The sequence below is a fragment of the Leopardus geoffroyi genome, chromosome E1 (genome assembly GCF_018350155.1).
Source record: "Leopardus geoffroyi isolate Oge1 chromosome E1, O.geoffroyi_Oge1_pat1.0, whole genome shotgun sequence".
Taxonomy (NCBI): Eukaryota; Metazoa; Chordata; class Mammalia; order Carnivora; family Felidae; genus Leopardus; species Leopardus geoffroyi.
In genome coordinates, this window is record NC_059330.1 from 45,453,993 (window position 1) to 45,475,654 (window position 21,662).

At 44.3% G+C, this 21,662-nt stretch overlaps 1 protein-coding gene across 16 annotated transcripts in view; it reads right to left on the reverse strand.

The window, feature by feature from the left end:
- MARCHF10 (membrane associated ring-CH-type finger 10) overlaps nucleotides 1-21,662 on the reverse strand; it is an 84,371-nt gene that overhangs the window by 38,012 nt on the left and 24,697 nt on the right. For all 16 annotated transcript variants that reach the window (XR_006715104.1, XR_006715103.1, XM_045489383.1 and 13 more), the window contains one exon: nucleotides 6,772-6,943. Coding sequence is in view for 14 of the 16 variants with exons in the window: in XM_045489383.1 (XP_045345339.1) it covers nucleotides 6,772-6,943 (172 nt within the window). In the remaining 2 variants the exon portion in view is untranslated. The remainder of the gene's footprint in view (nucleotides 1-6,771; nucleotides 6,944-21,662) is intronic.

Consider the following 21,662-nt stretch of genomic DNA (forward strand, 5'->3'; position numbering starts at 1 on the left):
CCAGCCGATAGTCTCTGGCGTCCCTGACAGACGCCGGAAAGTTCTTCCCCCACTAAGTTCCTGCGTGGCAGCGCGGGGTCCCTTCTCCGCCCCCACGGCCAGTCTAATTAGCTGTGCCCGCAGCAACATACGGTGGCTGGCAGGGTCTCACCTCGGTAAGGCTCTCCCCCTCCAGTCCTCCAGCTGCCCGCAGGAGGAGGCGGCAGTCATGCCCTAATCTGGCCTTTCTGCTGCAGAGGGGAGGTTTGAGAAAAGAGAGAGAAGCGGAGAGATCCTGGTGGGATCACGGAAAGGGGGAGGGACCAAGGAGGGGAAGAAGCAGGTGGACGAGGGAGGTGTCCAAGTGAAGTGAATGATTTGCCCGCTAAACCCACACTTAATCTGCCAACCTTCTGGAGGCGGAGTATGGGCACCTGAAGGAGACACGATCCAGAGAGACCCCCTCGTGCATGACAGATCTCTCAGTGCTGCCACTCGCCAGCTGGGTCACCTTGGATCATCTGTTTACCTTCTCAAAAACTATTACCTCGTCTGCAAAATGAGACAGGTGTTTTCTCTAGGCCTTGTTCCCCCACGGGTGGTCCTTTGACCACCAGCATGGATGTCCCCTGGAAGCTTCTTAGAAATGCAGAATCCTCGCCCCCTCCTCCCAAACCGACCGAATCACAACCTGCAGCTTATTGGAGTCTCCAGGTATGTCATCAACTTTAATGTTCTAGAATCAAGGCTGTGAGACAGGTGTCCAAACCTCTGTGATGAGAATCACCTGCTGTGCTTGTTAAAGATGTGGTTTTACAGGCTGCCTCAGTGGAGATTCTGACGCTCTGGGTCAGGAACGGGAACCAGGAATGTGTCTTTTCATCAAGTACCTCCCGGGTGACTCTTATCAGAGAAGTTTGGGAAAGGCTGCAGCTGCAATCAGTCCCAATTCTAAAATGCCATCATTGGAAGCATCCAGTTGAAAACCATGATCATTACCTCCGGTATAATTGGGGGTGGGGGTGGGTCTCAGCCCTTAGTTACTCCTATCCTGTGCAAGATCTGACACAGTTATCTGTTCCTTCGTTTCCCTGCCTCCCTAGGCTTTTGCAGTGGCTGCTACCTCTTGCATTGTTTCTCTGTGGTTGTCTTCTTCTGTCCTTTCCCCACATCATCCCTGCTTGCTCCGTGAGCTCTCACAGGGGAGACCCTCTTCAGCTCCCTTGCTCTCCCTCTAGGCCCTTGGATTCCTGCTGGTGGCCAGGAGCTCTCTGCCCAGCAGCAGACCTGGGTCCTCCGGTGTTTCCTGGCATTTCCTCCCGGCCATCCTGCCTGCCCCTCAAAGACAACACTCACGGAATGGGGCCCATTCTCTTCTTGCTTTCTCAGCCTTGACAAAGGCAACCTCCACAGGCCTAGTTTTCTGGGCCAGAGCTCCAGCTTCTCTTTGGTTCCTCCTTTTTCCTTATCCCCACACCCAGGAGTCACCACCAAGTACTGCCAGGAGTACTTCCTTGAACATCCCTCAAGCCCATCCCTCTTCCCCATCCCCTCTGCTTTTACTCCAGGCCAAGCCCTTCTTATTTCTCTCTGGCTGCAGTGCACGTACAGCTTGTCTGGTCTCTTGGCCTCTGCCAGGCTGCTCTCACTCCCCTTTCAGGCCCCTCTCCGTGCCACAGCCCACTTGTAAAAGTGCCAGTTGGGTCGCACCACATCTCACTTAGATCGCCTCCCAGGTTGATGCGCCAATGCCTTTCTGCTTGACATTCAAGGCCCTCAGGGACCTGGTCCTTGCCTCCCTATAGGGTGTCAGCTTTATACTCTCCTCTTCCTAATTTAATTTGTAGGCCGACCCTAAAGCAGAGCTTCTCAAACTCATCTGTGCACACAAATACCCCAGAGATACTATCAAAGGCAAGTTCTGGTTTGGTCAGTCTGGACTGGGATCTGAGGTTCTGTATTTCTACCAAGCTCTCAGGTGACGCCTCTGCTCCTGGTCTGGGGACATTTTAAGGCCCAAGGCCCTAGACTACTTGGAGCTCCTCAATTTTTTACAAGAAAGTTATAACCTGTCTTCCATCTCAGACTAAAATGGCTTTGGGTGAGCAGCTTATAAAAAGATGCCAGGCCTGGAGCAGCAGGTGGGGGGGGGGGTGGGAGTCGGGATTTCCAAGCAGAGGGAGGACTGGGGACTGACCTTTCCCTACCGCCTAGTCTCCCCACAAGGTTTTAATCCTCCCATCTACCTGGTGAGGTAGGTAACAACTCGACTTTACTGATGAGGAAACTGAGTTCGGGGAAGTTGCCAGCTCACATTTAGGGCTATAAAGTAGTAGACCAGGATGCTGAGCCATGGCTTCCCGTTCTGGGCCCTGTGACCTCCCTGAGCCCCACGGTCTCGGAAGCATTACCATAAACGACTGAGGATTAGCATTCTCTACGTAGAAAGAGCGTTCACTTATGGTGGTTGTTTTCTAACTTGGGCAGATGGCCTGGAAAGTTGTTGGGACACCAAGGGACCTGCCTGGAAATTCATTAATCTTGGCCTTTCGAGAAAACCTTCCACAGAATTTATTTGCAAGGTAGGTTATGAAGATTTGGGATTTGCGTCAAATTTCTCTTCCAGGCCGCCCTTCAAATAAATATTTCCCGACTCACAAGAGACCACAGTTATGTTAGATGTTTATCTTTTTAAATCTGAGTTCACTGCTTTTTCTTGGTTTTACAAGAATATGTCCTCACGAGAAGCCATTATTAAGCTGAATAGGCTTTGCTACTCCCACAAATGTGAATCTGGTAATGACTAACATTGAACTCAGTAATAAGTGAGGATAATTTCAGAACACTTGGCTTTGTTTAAAAGGGCAAGATTTTGGAAGCAGGCTCTAGGACTCCATCCAGATCCATTTTCCTGGCACAGAACTAGGAGACCGTGCCCAAGCTCTAGGTGACAGGAGAGGGCATGCTCTTTTCCCGTGTGCCGGGCACTGAGGCAGAGAGGTCTGCAGGACTCCAGGCGCCAGAACCCCGCAGCACAGTGGCCTTTGGATGCCTCTACGCATCCTGGAAAAAGGAAGATGGCTCCTTTACAACTCAGGCTAGCACTGGGCGGGGTCTCGGGTATAGGCAGGAGGCCAGGAGGCCATAGTAGCTCCCTGTGCTTCTCTGTCCCCCAGCGTTTGCGGGGCCTGGAGACCTGCTCAGCTTCTCCCAGATCCATGCAGAATTCTGAAAGAATATGTAACTCTGCTTCTGTCCCTCCCTGGACAGAGTTCACCTTGATCGTGAAATAGGATTTCTGAATCCATTGCACATCAGACACAGCTGGGTCTGGACTCGCTGCCTGACTTTTCCATCTTTTTGGAGATGAAGCAAATCTCTGGCTTGGTGAATGCTTTCTGATTATTCATTTCTCCCCCTTTTGTGTTCTCCTCTGGAAATTCAGGGTGTAGTAAAAGTGTTTGTACCTGCATTTATATTAGGATTTAAAAAATATAACTCGATTTTTGGTAAAGGGGAAAAAAAGGATTGTGGGGAGTGGGGGCAACATTAAGACAGAGAAAACAAGGTTTTATAATTCATTCCCTACTAAACATAGTTCTTGTGTCCTAGATATCAATATGCTGTAATTTACCAGGTACTTAATGGTAACAGGCACTGTTCTAATGGCTGAGCGTACATTTTATCATTGAAACTTCACAGCAATCCCAGGAGGTGGGATCTGTTTTGACCCCCCACTTTACAGATGAGGAAACTGAGGCACAGAGAAGTCACTTGCCCAAAGGCACAGAAGCAAATAAGAAATGGTACCCAGATGCTAATCCAAGCATTTTGACTCTAAGGCACTTCCCCGACACTACACGGGGGCGGGGGGGGGGGTAACACGGAGAATTACAAGCCAACTCATTTAGCAGCAGTTTGATGGAATATATGAACTTACTTAATTTAAAATGCGTGAACTCCTTCTAAAAGAGTGTGAAGAACAATGAAAATCTGACACCTTCTCAGTTATAAATCTATTGGTAGAGGGCACCATGGGTTCCTCTATTGTAAATAGCCTTCTTGGGGGTTCTAAATGGTAGGTCACATGGATATAAGGAAAAACTTGATTTCAATGGATTATCATTACATAGATTCGCGTGTAAGGCAATCCACATTTCCCAGCTATATTATTTTATTCAGGAAAAGCCTGGTAGACCTTGGTATGGAAGGTTAGTCTATTACACAGGTGTTGCAAAGGGATTTCACTGGCTTGGATGCTTCAATTTGACACAGAATCTCAGTTCTGAAATGGGAGGAGTTTTGGTGACTCACTGTCAACTTTGGCTCACCCCTAAAATGCTTTAGGAAAATATTCCTCTACAGAGGTAAAGAAAAACAGGAACCTGGTGAGCTGGATCAATGTGTCTAGATAATTCAGACCCCCAATCCTCTTTTTTCTAGAACCACAGGAGAGTCCTTTGAATTTTCTGAGTTGCTAGCGTCACTCAACTAGACTTTTCCTGAAAAGACTCAGCTTAAATTCTCACCATGTCTCTGGGCTCTCATTTCACTGTGCTAATTAAGGAACTCTGAGGGTGCATCTACACATGTAAAACGAGTGGATCTTAACACGCCGACGCTTTGCTTTTAGCCAACTTCGTGAATCCAGTTTGCTGTACAACTGATCAGGCTTCTGTAGCAACCGGCATTGATCACCAGGACCGCTGTGCTCACTGGACAGCCAGGCCCCAGTCTAGCCCCTTCCTGCGCGGGTCCTGGACATGGTCTGGGGTCATAATAGGACGATAAAGCTGGTACTTTTTAAAAGCTTTTACTCCAAGTAACATCCCTCATTTGATGAAATAGGTAGCCTTCTGCCAACTTGGCTCTCTTGCCTAAACCTTGGTGTTTCCAGGCTAGTAATTCTTCAGACGTGATGTTTTATAAAATGTAAAGTGAATTAATTCTTCCTTTTGTCAGTGTTGTAAGGTCCATCTGGAGTTTGCTCGGTCAGAAAAGCATCTGTATTAATCACACAAACTAAGATCATCTAGTGGGCCTCAACTGTACATTTTAATGATTTTACTTGACAGATGACAAAGTAGCCCAAGCAAATAGCTACCCAGTTTTAGCAAGAAGGTTAGAAATCATATCTAGTGAATGGAATTGCATTATTTAAACTTCAATTTTTTTTTTATTAAAAACCTCCCCAATTCAATATGACCACATATATTTTGAAGTAATTGGGGAATCATCTTATCTGCCCTATTCCATTCTTAAACAGCTGAATTTAAAACATGCTTCCTACTGGGGCGCCTGGGTGGCTCAGTGGGTTAAACGTCCGACTGTGGCCTGGGTCATGATCTCATGGTGTGTGAGTTTGAGCCCCCTCGTAGGGCTCTGTGCTGACAGCTCAGAGCCTGGAGCCTTCTTTGGATTCTGTGTCTCCCTCTCTCTCTGCCCCTTTTCCACGTGCCCTCTTTGTCACTCAAATATAAATATTAAAAAAAATTTTAAACACACTTCCTACTAAAAGTCTTTTTTTTTTTTTAATTTTTTTTTTCAACGTTTATTCATTTTTGGGACAGAGAGAGACAGAGCATGAACGGGGGAGGGGCAGAGAGAGAGGGAGACACAGAATGGGAAACAGGCTCCAGGCTCCGAGCCATCAGCCCAGAGCCCGACGCGGGGCTCGAACTCACGGACCGCGAGATCGTGACCTGGCTGAAGTCGGACGCTTAACCGACTGTGCCACCCAGGCGCCCCCCTACTAAAAGTCTTAAAAATGAGAAATTGTTAACTATTAATGATACTTTCCCCTAATTAAATAAGGAAAAAGTGTTGGGGCTTTGCTTGGAAGGACATCATTTCAGATTTTTTTTTTTTTTTTTTACCTCATTAAAGCAACAAAATGTGGGTGGTTAATCTGAGGGAAAGCTGCCATTTTCTAAAAATGCATTAAGACTTAACTGGACGGGTGGTTGCATGACAAGAGCTATTTAGGATTAGAAAGTAGTTGTGATTTGTATTTAAATGAATTGCACGCTATTTACAAATTCTTCGGCAGTTAATTTGGATCCTTTCCATTCTACTGCAAGCAGAAGGCAGACCTTTCTGCCTAGTTACCCCAACTTCGAAGTCAGTTCCTGGAGGAATCAAGTTTGTCCTCCATATGTTGGCTTTGATGGGGATGAGCCCGAGGGACTCTACGCTTTCACTTGAATTTATCCTCTTTCTGGATACTATTAAATCATTCCTGCCTCAAGCGGAGGACTGATCTCTGCTTCAAAGGCAGCTAAAGAGTGAATTATTTACCAAATTGCACAAAAGGGAGGATGTATCAAGCCCCCTTTCTCCCAGAGAGGACAACCCCAGTATTGGAGGACTTTATTACTCTCTCTTTCTTGGCTATAAATTATGCCATTCAGATGCTTTTGAAAGCTTCTCTTCATGCTCTCGCTTGAGTCATAAAATTTGATACCTGGGGCCAAATGCCTTCCCCCATCCCCACCCCAGAAGGGTAAGGAAGACGAAAAGGCACCAATTCTAGGAAAGTGTCACACAAAGCCAATGACTGGGCAGCAAATTTGGGCAGTGGGAACAGTTGTTCTGCATAAGTCACACCTTCTTGACTTGCTCTTGTACTCTAGAATGAATTTTACCACTTGTATAAGATCACCGGACCCTCCAAAACCTGAATTCGCCACTCAGAGGGCCCTCGGTGTAACCGGTACCACCAGTCTGAGTGTTGGCATTACCTGTAGTGCTGGGATTTTAGAGTTTGTGAATTTCCACACATCAGTCACTCACCTGAAGAGGGTTTGCTGGGGCCCACCTTCTCCGGTTTCCGTGGAGTCATGGTACTTTTATGTTTCTGTTTGACTGATGTTTGGTCAATTGCCGGAAGTCTGGAATCACCCTTGACCGCAGAACTCTTGGTGGAAAGTCTTGGTTCGGCTACAGAATCCTCCTCACCAGAACTCTACCGGAAATGAAAGGTGTCTGAGTATTAATGGGCAAATAGGTCATCTCTGCTGGGCAGAGGGAAAAAGAGACTAGCTGACTGCAGGGATCCCTCCAACACTAACACTGGAATATCCTGCCATGCTTAATATGCCCTTTTACCAGTGAGGTTTTGATGGACTGTATCAATTTAGAAGAATCAATTAGAAATAATAGCAAAGTTAATGAGACTGTTTTGCAGAACACCATAAAAAGGAGACACTTCTATGAGTCTATCTTGTAGAACGTTATGAAAAGAATACATTTCTGACCCTTAAGTAATTTGATGACCAACAAACAGCTCATGTTATGAAAGCTATGTATGAAAGCAAAAGAAACAATCAATGCCCTTAAACTTCTTGCTTTTGTTATCTGAACTGCTTTGGGGGTGGGTGAGGAAAGATGTTCCTGATGGTAATCATATACTTGACAATGAAAAGGAAATTTAGATAGTGTGTTGGGACTGAAAAAATTAGACCTCCGTTTACTGTTCTGAATTACTGGGTGCAATGTGAGACAGACTAATCTTTTTAAGAGTCTCCTAGTTGTCCGTCTTCTATAAAGAAGTCAGTATAAATCTACGCACAGCCAAATCATGATTCCTGCAGCGTCAGAGTGTCTGAGCGCAGCCTCGCCAACACAACAAAAATTATCCAGGCATTCGATAGTTTTCTACTTTGCTGCCACTACGCTCACCAAAAGAATAATGAAAGCAACGTAACTGGCTATGGGAAATCTGGTCACAGTGGGTGAGTTAAGTCCTACCTCATGGTTTTAGGTCCTGGTGTTATGATTTGTGATACACTCTGCAACAAACTAAACCCCAAGGTCTCCGCCCCTCCCTCCCCAGGGGGAGGGTCACTCAGTTCTACAGGCACATTAGTCCAGTCTTGGGAAAGTCCTCTCAGGATGCACAGTCTTCTGCAGACAGAGTGCTACATTAATGCCCCCCTCTTCCCCAAACGTGGCGATTTGTATTGATCTTGCTCATCGTTCCCGCTGACAATTGTGGCATTTTCATTTCAAGGGCCCCTGACTCAGGAAAATACCCTGAGTAGCTTTGAATTATTGGGTGCAACAGAAGACAAACTAAATTCTAAAAAAAATTCCCCTGCTTGTCAGTCTTCTTCAAAGATGTCTGTATAAATCTACAGGTGGACAGATCATTATCCTCTAAGATTATAAATTGTTGTTTTGTAATTTAGAGTCTGGAGACAGCCTTCAAACAAATAATTATTGTTTCTCCCTGTGTTTTCAGAAAACAAATCAGATAAAGAGACAGGAAAAAGAAAGGACTTAATGAACTGGTTGTTCTCCATTTTCCTTTTCGATTCAGGAATTTAATAGAAATCCTTGAAAATGATTCTGAAATGTCAAAGGTGAGGCATTAGGTCATTTTTAAAAAAAGTTTATTTGTTTATTTTTGAGAGGAAGAGTGTGAGCAGGGAGGTGGCAGGGAGAGAGGGAGAGAGAAAATCCCAAGCAGGCTCTGCACTGTCAATGCAGAGCTCAACATGGAGCTTGAACTCATGAACCGTGAGATCATGACCTGAGCCAAAATCAAGAGTCAGACACCTAACTGACTGAGCTACCCAGGCACCCTATGAAGCATTACGTCATTTCTGAACATGAGACAGGTTCTCTGTTTTCAGAGTAGGAAATGTGGGCAAATTTTAATTATGATGCCCAAGACTGTCCTAGGCAAGGAGAACGTCAGTGAACATGGGATGGAATTTTTTCCACAAACTGCCCAACAAATACCTCATGTGAGTGAGTGGACAATAGAAAGGGTCTATTCTTTAGCCCTTTATTTCTAGCCAATGCAAAGGCAGGAAAAAGATACTCTGGGTTACGACTACCAATATCCATGGTTACAGTATCAGGAGCAATAATAGCGTCCACCGTTACTGGTGGGTCTGTCACCCTCAGCCAGGGCTGGATTCTTTGCTTGTCCCGGGCAGTGGTGAATTGGGAGGAGTTGGTTACAAGACTTTTGATTGGGTGGGTGTTAAGCCATATTTTATCCTTCCTTCACCCACTCATTATACTTCAAGCCTTTAATAGCACCAAAGGTGAACGAAAGTTTGGTCCACGAGACAGTGCCTATTACATAGGGAATAGTGTACCTGTGCTCTGAATACATCCTTTTCCGGTTCCTAGTTCCATCAGCCTTACTTGCTTCCAGTTGCTAATCATTCTTAAGAGTCTAGAAATTGCCGCTGGAAGGGGGTGTTTTGTCAGTGGGAAACTAAAGTCGCAATGGCAGAAATAATAATACTTATGATGAATGTGCTTGCTTCACTAATCGTAAGCAAATCATTTCAACTTTTTTTGTGCCTTTATTCACGTCTTCTTGTGTTCTCTGCCATTCTCTCTCCTCTCTTATGAAAACGCATAATATTAATCAGGGAGGATGATCCTTGGTGTGACAAGTGTTGTAACTCATTCTGGCACCAAAGTGTAGTATTTAAGACTTCCTGGGAGGGGATTCTGGGTTTCCCAGGGTTATTGTGCGACATAGTGTTAATTTTGGTTCATCTCTGCAACTCAGAGTTTTCCATCCATGAACCATAGTGTCTATCTTGTGGTGGTTCTGCGAGGATTAAATGAGTTGGGACGTGCTCGTAGCACTTAGAACAATACCAGGCATGCAGTAAATGCCACGTGAGTGTTGGCTTTTGTAATTACCCATTTAAAAAATTAACTCGCTAACAACCGAATATTAACAACCTGTGGTTGAAAGCAAAACCCAAATCCCCAGTGAGAAATACTATTGGATTTTCACTTCATCCGAAGAAATGTGGGCAGAGAGGTAGATCAGATCTTACATCAGACTCTTGATTTATTTATTGATTGATTTATTATTTTTGAGAGAGAGAGAGAGAGAGAGCGTGCACAAGTTGGGGAGGGGCAGAGAGATAGGGAGACAGAATCTGAAGCTGGCTCCAGGCTCTGAGCTGTCAGCACAGAGCCCAACTCAGGGCCCGAACCCACAAGCTGTGATATCATGACCTAAACTGAAGTCGGACACCTAACCGACTAAGCCACCCAGGCGCACCTGGACCCTTGGTTTCTTTCACAAGCTATTGAATTTATGATTGTCTTCTAAGTATCCAGCTGAAATTTGTCTGGTCTTAAGAAAATATGGCACGATTTCTTTTTCAGACAGTAAAGCTCTAACGGAAAATATTTAACAACAGTCAGAGATTATCAAACAATAATCATTAAGTTATTTTGATTTAAAGTTGATTTTAAAACTGTCTTTTCCCCCTTGTAATTTTGAACAGTAATTACAATGTTCATTTCTTCCCCCATATGTTCCTAAGTTGAAATGTCACATGGAGGTGGAGGCAACAGCACATTTTGCTATTCCTTTGGGGGAAGAAAACCAGCTTTGTCTTTCAAAATCAAAGTCTAAAGCATTAAAAAAAAAAAAAACAAAAAACCTAACTAGAAAGAAACTTTTAAAAATCAAGCTACAGGATACATGTGAGGATTCTCAGTTCCCTATTCATAATTTGGTAAGAAAGTCCTAATAAAGCCATGTGAATAGAAATAAGCTATTGTCAAAATGAACATTTTTCTAGAGTGTTATTACTTTTGTATTTATCATTCTCCCCCGGTCCCCCACTTGCTCTTCTGGCAGAATAGAGAGACTACCTTGCCCAGGGCAAGGCTCTCTCCAAAGTTCAGAGAAAGACTCCTGTCTGGGAGTCCCATTAGGGACTTCCATAGGGAACAACTTATTGATGCTATAATGGTTCTAGTTAGGCCTCCTGGAAGACGGAGACCCAGGGGTTGGGAAGTGGAACACATTGCCTCAGGGACGTGAGAATGATGAGATTATTTCGCCTGGGACCTCACAATGTGGGATCTGGAATGGCAAGGTGACAGTGAACAGAGACAATTAGAAGAGAAGGAGACCTAAGTAGTCAGGGATGGACGAGACCAGGTTATTTTCTAGCTCTTGCCTGATGGCTCATTTCCAAGACCCAGGAAACTGGTCCTCAAATGGGATGGCTCCTCTCTCCCGCCCTCCCTCCTTCAGGGTGTGCTACTGCATTCTGATTGACGTAGACTAGCCCCATTTTTGCCACATGTCATGTGATGGAAAGCTGGGCTGAGCAGATCTCCCGATATGGTGTGGATCAGGGTACTACCTGCTGCGAACAAGAGGAAAAGAGTAGTGTCGGGCCATTGCCAGAGAAGGACCGTGTGTTTATGACACTTGAAATAAGTATGTTTTCATGAGAACATGAAAGACAGTGACCAATGCGGTGACACTTGACGTCCAAACAATAACAACACGGGAAGGGTGACTGAAGGACTGTGGGTGCGAACGTGTACCTTCAAGTTTCCAAAGTCTACGTTCAAATTGTGCCTCAGACACAGAAACAGCCTTAGAGAATCGAAGGTAGCTTGTATACGTAGCATTCTGGACAGGGTGGACTCCTTTGTGCATTCAAGAAGCATAAAAGCATGTTCTACACAGAGGGCTGGCTTGTCACAAAGCAGGCTAACCTGTCTCTAATCTAGGAAAAACTCTAAAAGCAGCAAAGTCCTTCACATGTTCAGGACAGTGTTGAGCTCCATTTCGCCGCAAGATGCTTTTTGGAGTCAGGGGGGCTGCCACATGTGTAAATATCACGTGCACCTGTGTCTACCATGGACTTCGGTAAAGAGCGCCTCACCCCCCACCTGCCACGGTCTCTGTGATTCTCATGCTAGCAAGTTGGAATGACTCAGCCTGAGACACTGATCTGTCACTAGTGGCCTTGGTCAAAGTCTTCCCAACATCTGATGGCCACGGCATCGGCTCCCTGAAGGAGGGGCACGTGAGACCATAGAATTTGCTTCGTGATGACTCTCCATCTATCTGACTGTGGAATGGCCTCTGGGTGAAGCTCAGAGCTGCAAGCTACTCAAATGGCAGACATGACAGGTTTTCTGACACTTGCTAGCTATTTCTTGTAATGCAAATTAATCCCTTGTGAGTTGTAGAAATCACTCTTGTGGGTGGTGACACATTTTCATGCTTTGGGGGACCTGTGCGAGTGAGTGAGTGCGTATGATGTGCTCTGGGATGGAGTTCTGTGTGGTGGGCAGCAGGTGTGTGGCCAGAAAATGCTGGATTTTTAAAATTTGAACACTAAAGTGTAGTGGTTAGTATTAGTAGCACATCGAGACTGCCCTCCGTTGGATATTTCTCAAGTAGAGTTTGGCTACAATAAATTTCTCCTCTATTCTTTATTTGAATTCCTGTGCCCCTTTTAGCTGAGAGGAGCCTCTGAGGAACATGAAAGATTTGGCCATCAAATGGAGATCCTCTACAAAAGTACCTCCTACTCGAAATAATATGTCATACAACGTGGGAATTAATTGAGAAGCATCATTTGCAACGACTATGCCTTCAACCCTACTCAAGCACCAGGAAGGCATTTAAAGACAAGAAGCTTGCGGTGGGAGAGATGAGATTATAATCTCATGAAATGCAAAACAACATTTAATTAAGCGATAAATCGGGTGGCACCAATTCTGAATTCCAAAGGAACGCACAGAAAAAGATGCGAAGTCAAGGCAGGGTTCCTGAGGTTTCTGGAACCTGAAGTATGAGTGGTGACTGCCTTAGGTTGGAGGCAGCACAGGAGCCAAGGTATGGATGGAGTAATGAGTAGGGCATGATTCTCAGACGACAGGGTAAGGGGCCAGAGCAGAGAGTAGGGGAGGAGGGGGAGAGAGAAAGCTGGATGGCAGGGTGGCGTCGGATTGGGGGGGGGGGCCCTGAGATGCAAGCAAAGAATTGAGACTCAATGTGATAGAAAATGGGGTCCAACTGAAGGTTTCTGAGTAGAAAAATGCTTAACATGGTTTCTAAGATGAGCATGTATGTTTCTCTCAGAGCGGGAAAAGAAAGCATCCTGAAAATTTGCCAGTGAAATGATCTTTTCATAGTTTCAACGGTTTTTTTTGGTGAAGTGTAACTCTTCATTACAAAAGGAATGCATGCTCATAATGGACATATAAAGAGAAGCCTAAGAAAGAAAATTTAAAACATTCAAAGCCCCATTAACCTAGAACTAAAAACTGCAAGCAGCTTGGTCTATAGTCTTTAAGACTCCCTTTTAATGACTGCGATGGATTTCCACTGAAATCCCTTCTCAAGCAATGGGGTGAAGCTGGGATATGGCCACCCTCCTTGAACAGAACGTTTCCATCTCCCCTGCCACGTGGTGTGGCCTCGGAGGAAAGTCTCACCCACCGAGTGGGAGTGAAAGTGTCTGCCTCACTTCTGCCTCAGTGTCTGGCCCGGCACTTCAGCTAGAAAGGCAACAACTTTGAAAGTCATGCACTGAAGACAACCGAACTGTTATCAGCCCGAGTCTCTGAAAGTCTTGGTGGAGGAGAGCTGTCTGCCCATCTGGTTCGTCCAGCCTGAACTGTCACGGGTGCAAGAACTAAACTGCCTCGATTCACTCATCATATATTTGGTCCCTTTGTTACAGCAGCTGACGTTACGCTAACACACGTTTATGCCTATACAAGTGTGATTAAAAAAATAGAATTGTGCCATACATACTGTTTCACTTAACAATACGTTGCATCAACAGGTACCTTTTAATAATGTTTCAATCTTATTCTTTTTTTTTTTTTTTTCAATCTTATTCTTAAAATGTCAAATCTATAGAGCAGTCGAAAGAACAGTACAAAAACCAGCCATTACTCTATTTGCACGCTACACTCTCTTGCGCCCGCTCTCACACAAGTATGCGCACACTCTCTATATATATTCTTTTTCTAAAGAATTTCAAAGTCACTAGACTTCATGATAGTTCACCCCTAAATACTTAAACATCCATCTCTTATCAAAATAGACATTCTCCTGCAAAGCCACAGTACCAGCCATCTTACCTAAAAAAATGTAATAGTTCCGTGACATTGTCTAATACGTACAGCATATTCAAATTGTCCCCAAAATGTCTCTCTAGCTGTTTGTTTTGATCTATGATCCAGTCAAGGTACTTAGATTGCATGCAGTTTTTATGTCCCTTTACTCTTTGGTTTTCTGCCTTTTTGGCTTTTTCATGTTTTTTACTGTTTTGGAGAGTCCCAGCCCCATAGAAGGTCTTACGTTCTGAATTTGATTTTCTCATGATAAAATCCAGGTTAACCATTTTGGGTATGCATATTCCATCGGTGGTGTGGTGTCCTTCTGTATAACATCACACATCAGCACCTAACAATGCTATTGGTAATGCTGTTTGGTCTCTAGCTAAGGTGGTGACTGCCAGATGTCTTCAATGTAAACTACATTTCCCCCCATTGTAATTAGTAGGTAATCTATGAATGATTCTTTGACACTGAATAGCCTATTCATAAACAACACTTTACCCAATGATTTTAGTGTCTCTTGATGTACTTTTCCTGAATTGATAATCATTTGGGGGTAGTAGCAAAACAATTTTTTTTTCCAATTCTGTCATTTCTCCTACAATTAATAACTGGCATTCTTCTCTAGAGAAGAACATTCCCCCCACCTTCTCTTTTATTTATGTACATATTTAATTTATTTATTATCACTGCAGTCTCAAGGATATATTTTCTTCAATTATCTCATCACATTCTTTCATGCTCAAATTGTACCAAAATTGGTGAGTGGGAGTCCACTGAAGTTGACTTTTGACATGAGTTTTTGAGCACTTCTTTACTTTCTGGTACAATAAAAATATCATAGTTTCCCCCTTGTATTTTACCTGTCTCAGACCTGGAATCCAAGTAGCTCTGGTTCCTTTTAGTTAAAATGGTAGTTAGGACTTAATATCAGTGCTGGGTGTGTTCATTGCTACTGGAATGACACTGTTCCTAAGTCCTTTCAATAGAATTCATTAGAAATATGTATTTAGGGGCACGTGGGTGGTTCAGTCGGTTGAGTGTCTGACTTTGGCTCAGGTGATGATCTCATGGTTCGTGGGTTTGAGCCCCGCATTGGGCTCTGTGCTGACAGCTCAGAGCTTGGAGCCTGCTTCAGATTCTGTGTCTCCCTCCTTCTCTGCCCCTCTTCTGCTCATGCTCTGTCTCTGTCTCTCTCAAAAATAAATACACTTAAAAAATATGTATTTAAAAAAATCATGAGTTCACAGCAATTTTTCTAATTAAAATTTAACACTATATGGAGCTTTCCATTCCTTTGAAAAGTTTTATATTCGTATTTTACGTTTAGCATCTTTATTCTTTAATTATATTAATATTTTTATTCATGTTTTGCTCTGTAATAAATGTGAAATAATGTCAGAATTACAATACAAATATTACTGTAAGAATAAACCCACTAAGTAAAGTTCATTCTTTCTTGGTAGTTCTCTTTGTTTGTTTTTTAATCTTTGTTTACAATTTCTTTTTTAAGTTTTTATTTATTTAAGTAATCTCTATACCCAATGTGGGGCTCAAACTCACAACCTCGAGATCAAGAGTCACATGCTCTGCTGGCTGAGCCAGCCAGATGCCCCAGTTCTCTTTGTCTTCAGAACACACTCCTCAGTGAATGGATCGATCATAATTCTTTTTGTTGATCATGTACTTTGCTTCCAGCGTTTTGCTATAATAAATAGTGCTATGATGAATATTCTTCTAGATTTATGCACATCTTTAATTATCTCAAGTTTCCCAAAGTGGGAATTTATATTAGTAGATTAAAGGCATCACAAAGATTTAAAATTTTTTGTTCCCAAATTGTCCTCCAGAAATATTGGTATCAACTTACATTTGTAGATGTATGTGAGAATGCCAACTTCCACATAACTTTTCCAACTATTATCTTTTTTTGAAAAGTCATTTTGGGAGATTATAATTTTGAATTGTAACTCATATGTAATTTTAATTATTACACAGGCTCATTTATCTCAGCTATTTAGAATGTATATTCCACCTATTTCTAAAAAGGTTCTGAGATTACTTAAAAGAACTCCAAACCGTTTTTAAGAGATGGAACAAGAAAAGGCAGAAACTAATTTATGGAGAAAATACTTAGAATAGCAGCCGTCTCTGAGAGGGACAGGGACAGGAACTGGCTAGAAAGGGGCATAAAGAATCTTCATGGGGTGATGAAAACTTGATGGGGGTGTGGGTTACAGGGCACATGCATTTGTCAAAACTCATTAAATATTACTCTTAAAATCTATTCTATACAATTTACTTCAGGTAATTTCTACCGCCTAAGCAAAAACTGGAAAAAAAAATGAACCATCAAAACCACAAAAGCCATAAACAGGTATTCAATGCTAGTTAATGACGTACATGCTGAAGTATTTTGGGGGGCAGAGTACTGATCAAGTTGCAAGTCTGCAACTTGCTTTGAAATGCATCAAAACATGGGCGCCTGGGTGGCTCAGTCGGTTAAGCATCCGACTTTGGCTCAGGTCATGATCTCACGGTTTGAGTTCCAGCCCCATGTTGGTCTCTGTGCTGACAGCTTGGAGCCTGGAGCCTGCTTCAGATTCTGTGTCTCCCTCTCTCTCTGCCTCTCCCCTGCTCGTGCTCTCTGTCTCTCAAAAATAAACGTTATTAAAAAGAATTAAAATGAAATGCACCAAAACCCAAGGTGTATCTGTGGATGGATAGATGGACAGATAGATATGTGGTAAAGTAAATATAGCAAAATGTCAACAATTGTAGAATCTAGGTGGTAGGTATATGTATATTCACTATACAATTCTGTCAAGTTTTCTCTATGTTTTGAAGTCCTCAGAGTAAAATATTGGGGGGAAATGGAGCAGAAATATAGATAGATATTGTCGGGCTGCCAGGATAAAGTAGGTACTTTGTGGGAACACTGCCAGTTTCTTTTTATACCTCATAATAAACGTTTCATTAGATTTAAAATGTTTCCTTCATGATACCATCTGGTAACAGTGAGAGATCAATGATCAATACAGAGAAGTCAATGCAGGATAAATTTTAAAAGATATGCCTCATCTTATACTTGGTGATTTAGGATGAACATAAATTTATACTAACAGAGACCCTCCATGGAAGAGACAATATAGCCACATATGTTGGGATATGCGAATGACGAGTAAAACAAAGACTTGGTTCTTACAGCGCTTACAGTCTAGGTAGGAAGGTAGATCATTTAATCAAGTAATTATTAATGTAAAATTACAAGTCCTAAATTAAAAAAAAAAAAAAAGGAAGCATATGGAAAACCATAGAAGATAGGGCAGAAGGGTCCGAATCTAGTTGCGGGAGGGGACAGTTGGGGAAAAAGCTCCCTGAGGAAGTGACCTGGGCTGACATCTGAGGCATGGTGGGGAAGGCAGGGTGCGTGTTGTAAGAGAGGTGGCCTGGCAGGTAGGAAGACCCGAAGCCAGGGTGGACGGACTTGGGGCAGTACGGAGGACCAGATCCTTCAGGCCCTTATTGGCTCCATGACGAATTCTGGTTCCCATTCTGAAAGTCACAGAAGGCCACGGAAGGGGTTTCAGCGGGCCAGGGACATGATCTGAGTTCCACTCGTCACTGTCAGTCCATGTAGTACAGAAAGTGGAATTTAGGGGGAGGAGGAGAAGTGTGAAGACTGGCCAGGAGGTGTCGGCAGTAACCCAAGTAGGCAATGGAAGAAAAGCACACACAGACCGATTAAAAAGCTCTTGGGGAAGGGGTGCCTGGGTGGCTCAGTCGGTTAAGCATCCAACTCTCCATTTCGGCTCAGGTCATGATCTCACAGTTGGTGAGATCAAGCCCTACATTGGGCTCTGTGACAGCAGCGTGGAGCCTGCGTGCGATTCTCTCCCTCTCTGCCCCTCCCCTGCTCATGCTCATTCTCTCTCGAAAGAAAATAAACATTAAAGAAAAAAAGCAATTGGGGAAGTAAATGGCATAGACTTGGTGATTGAATTGAACATGAGGGTCAGGAGGAGAGAAAGTGCCAGATTTGGATGATGCCACACAAAAGGAATCGTGAAGGACCAGGCTGGGGACTATGGTGTTGGGCCTGTTGAGACTTCCAAGTAGACGTATTGAGTAAACAGTTGAATATTCAGACCTGGAGATTACAAGTGAGTTTAGGGTTGGATATGCAGATCTGGAGGTCTTTGGCAGTTAACATCTTGACTTTGGCAGTTAACATCTTGATGAGGTGACCTAAGGAAAATTTATAGAGCAGGGCTTCTTGGGGGGCGGGTCGTGAACTTGGATGGAGAAAAAAAATTATATCGTTATTTCCACTAACCCCCAACTGAAAGCTAAGCGTAGCTTTCATTTCTGAACGCAGGCAACGAACCACGGTGGTATTGGCAGTTCCTGTGACTTTGTCGCCAATAGAAATCACAGATATTTTCACATTTCATTAAATTTGTTGCAGATGTCTCAAAATACCCTTTACGCCCATCACTTGTTATTTAATGTGTTAATAAAGAAGCACATACATTACTGAATCACAGATTTCTAAAAATATTTTGATGACTCTTTCGATAAAAGTGGCTTCCTTTGAAATCCTTTGTATTATTATTTTATGCGTTTGAAATATTCTGAGAAGAGGATCTAAGAGAGTTCACCATAGTGCCCATGAGGTCTGTGATACAAAATTAAGATAAACCCCTAGGTATGGAGTGGGAAGAGAGCCCGAGCCTCGAGGAATCCCGGGACTCAGGGCCTGGGCAGCAGTGGAGGAACAGGAGGAGAAATCGCCTCCAGAGACACAGGAGGAAACCCGGAGGAGAAGATGGCTTTGCAGGAGCTCAGGGGCACATGCTTCGGGGGGACTGAGTGAAGGGGCCAGCGGAAGCCACTGGGAGGGCAAATGTGGAAAGGACCCAAAGACCTGCCCCATTCATAGATGTGGAAGTCGTTTGACAAAGTGCCATTTCAGTGGAATGAGGGAGCATGAGAGCCAGATTGGAGTGGGTTGAGGAGTGAGTGGGAGGTGGGGAAATGGAGTCAGTCAGTGTAAATAATTCTTTTGAGAATTCTGACTGTGAAGGAGAAGAAATAAATGGAGGGACAGGATCAAGGGAGAACTTTTTTTTTTTTTTTTGGTGGGAGACCGTGGATCACGATTAGATGCTGATAGAAGGTTCTGGGTCAGCTGGGGGTGCAGGCAGGGTGAGGGAACTGGATGGGAAAGGGTCTGTGGGCAGCAAGGAGGCGGGATCTTGAGGAGAGGGTAGTGCACAAGAGAGGGGATGGGTGGGCAGGGCAGCAACGAGCTAGGGAAAACTCTGAGGACCACTAAGGTGTGGAATGGGAGAGAGGAGGGATTGAAGACTGGGCAAAGGAAGAGGATCCAAGTGAGAGAGCTGAGCAGGGCAACGCGGCAGCACTGAGGGGTTCCAGGAGATTGGTGGCTGTGACCTTTCAGTAAGACCATTTCTCAAATTTGAGTGACTTTTCTGCAGCAGTTACCAGGGGCCTGGATATGGACCCAGAGACCACGGAAGGCTGAGACTGCCAGAGAGGCGAGAAAAAAAGACAAAGGGCCAATGGACCAAAGGTTCCCAAGAGGTGGGAGAGACGTCAGAGTAAAAGTGGATGAGCAGGAGAGCTGGAAGACTGTTGTCATCAATGGATTTTGGACATGGAGACCTTTTGGTTGATGGCGCAGTCTGGGACGTGCCGTGGGCTGGGGGAGGCGGCGGCTGAGGGGAGTGGAGGGGGGCACTTAAGACGCATCAGGAACTGAGAAGCCAGGGTGTGGCCTGGTGGGTGCCAAAGTCATCCAGGATCGCGGCAGGAGATCAGGGGATGGGTGAGCAGAGACCAAGCCACTGCCAGCGTCTTCACTGAGTAAGAGAGTGGCCAGGAGACAAGAGGGATGGTGTGTGTGTGGGGGGGGGGGGGGGGGGTGGAAATGGTGGAGCGAAACAGCACAAGCCTTAGGGCACCCGTGTTTCCATCAAAGCCTGGGGAGCAGTGGTCTGGGAGCAGAATTGGGAGTGAGAAGGGCACCCTCCTGTGTCCTGATCCTAAGGAAAGGGTGCAGGGGGGTATGACGGGTGTCCTCCAGGGAGGGGAGCTCTGAAGAGAGGTCTGATGTACATTTCCTGTGCTGCAGGAAGACTGGGCGGCTCACCCTTTCCCAAACGAGCCCATCTCTCTTTGATTTCGGCTCTTCCTTCCACCTGTGACGGTGCCCTGCCTCAGCTCCCTACCCCCTACTCCCAGCTCCCCAAATCCTGTCGTGCCTTAAGATCCAGATGAAAATCTGCATTCCTCTAGGAAGCTTTTCCAGGTTTCCTTTTGCCTTTTTATTACACTCATCAGATACCGTCTTGAACTGCAGGCATTAGTGTAACGTCTTATTTCGCCCACACTGTGAACGGGCGGGGGCACGGCTTTGTTATTACCGTGTGCCCACAGCATCTAACACCGCGTCTTGGACACAAAGCGGTTTGCAATTCCTTAATGAGTAAAGTGGTATAAAAGCAAAACAAAAGGTTTCAGGATGAGATGTTGTATGTTCTGACTCATGCTTCACACAGGTATGCACCTGAATAATATCTTGCAAGTGAAAAAATTTTTAAGTTTGATAGCTGAGTTTTAATTGGTTTTTAACAAGGTTTGGGTTTTTTTTTTTTTTTTTGGTTTTAAAAATTAATTAGGGCCATTTTTTTTAAGTAAGGAATTTTAATAAAAGGTAGTAAACCAAAATACATAGCACTGCATAAAATGGGCAAAAATCTACTTTGTTATAATCTTCTCTCATGCAATTTTGGAGCTGCTGAGTCCAATTAACATCAGGATCCCTCTGGATCAGAGGCCACCAACTCTCGGCATCCACAATTTCACTGAACTGGGATAACAATTGGTGTTTGTATCACCCGGCCACATGGCAGAATTGCCCTAGCAGAAGGATTGACTCTAGGCTTGTCTTGCTTATCTGTTAAAAAAGGCAGGACAACATTCTGGAAGCAGCTGCAATTTGAACTGACAGTTGCCCCATTTTACTGCCATGGCCTATTTTTAAATTACCTAGTGGAACTCAGACAAAGCACAGAAATGAAGGAGAAGTGAAGCATTCTTGGCTTTGCTCACGATACAGTTATTGTTTGCTTTCTCCATTAATGCTGTTGGAGACCTTCAGCACCCTGGTTTGCCCACAGAAGGGCATGCATGCCAGTGTATTCCAATTAATCTATAACCTAATTATAAAAGAAATATCCAGTTTAGTCTGGTGACTTATCTGGTGGAACATGAATTCACATCTTTATAACAACATGACTTCTGTTATAAAGTACAGCGGAGTCCCGGACCAACTTTGGGCTGTTCTGAGTTTCCTCTGTCCACGGAGAGCCTTGAACCCAGCCCTTGTATGTCCTCGTGTTCTTGCCTATCTGTGACAAAAGGAACTTACCCAGAGATTTGAAGAAGCCATCTGTCCATTCGCGAAAGGGTATGCACGGAAGAGTGCTCTCTTTCATTGGTCACTCTCTGGTGATCACCACTGTGGAGGTTTCCAAGTGGTTGATTGGAATGGATTCCTCTTCAAGCCCAAACTGGCCATTGCACACTGGCAACCTTACTAAACTACTTGCCTCTCAGTAATTGCAAGCAAGGTCAGGGAGCATTCACCACTCCACTCCAAGTAACAACATCTCCTGTTTTCTCTTGTGCGGAGTGAGGATTCCTATTTTGGCTGTTACGGCTATATGCCTATAACACGTGCGTGTTCCTAAACCATTCCGGTAACTGTCAGCCGTCAGCCGTCA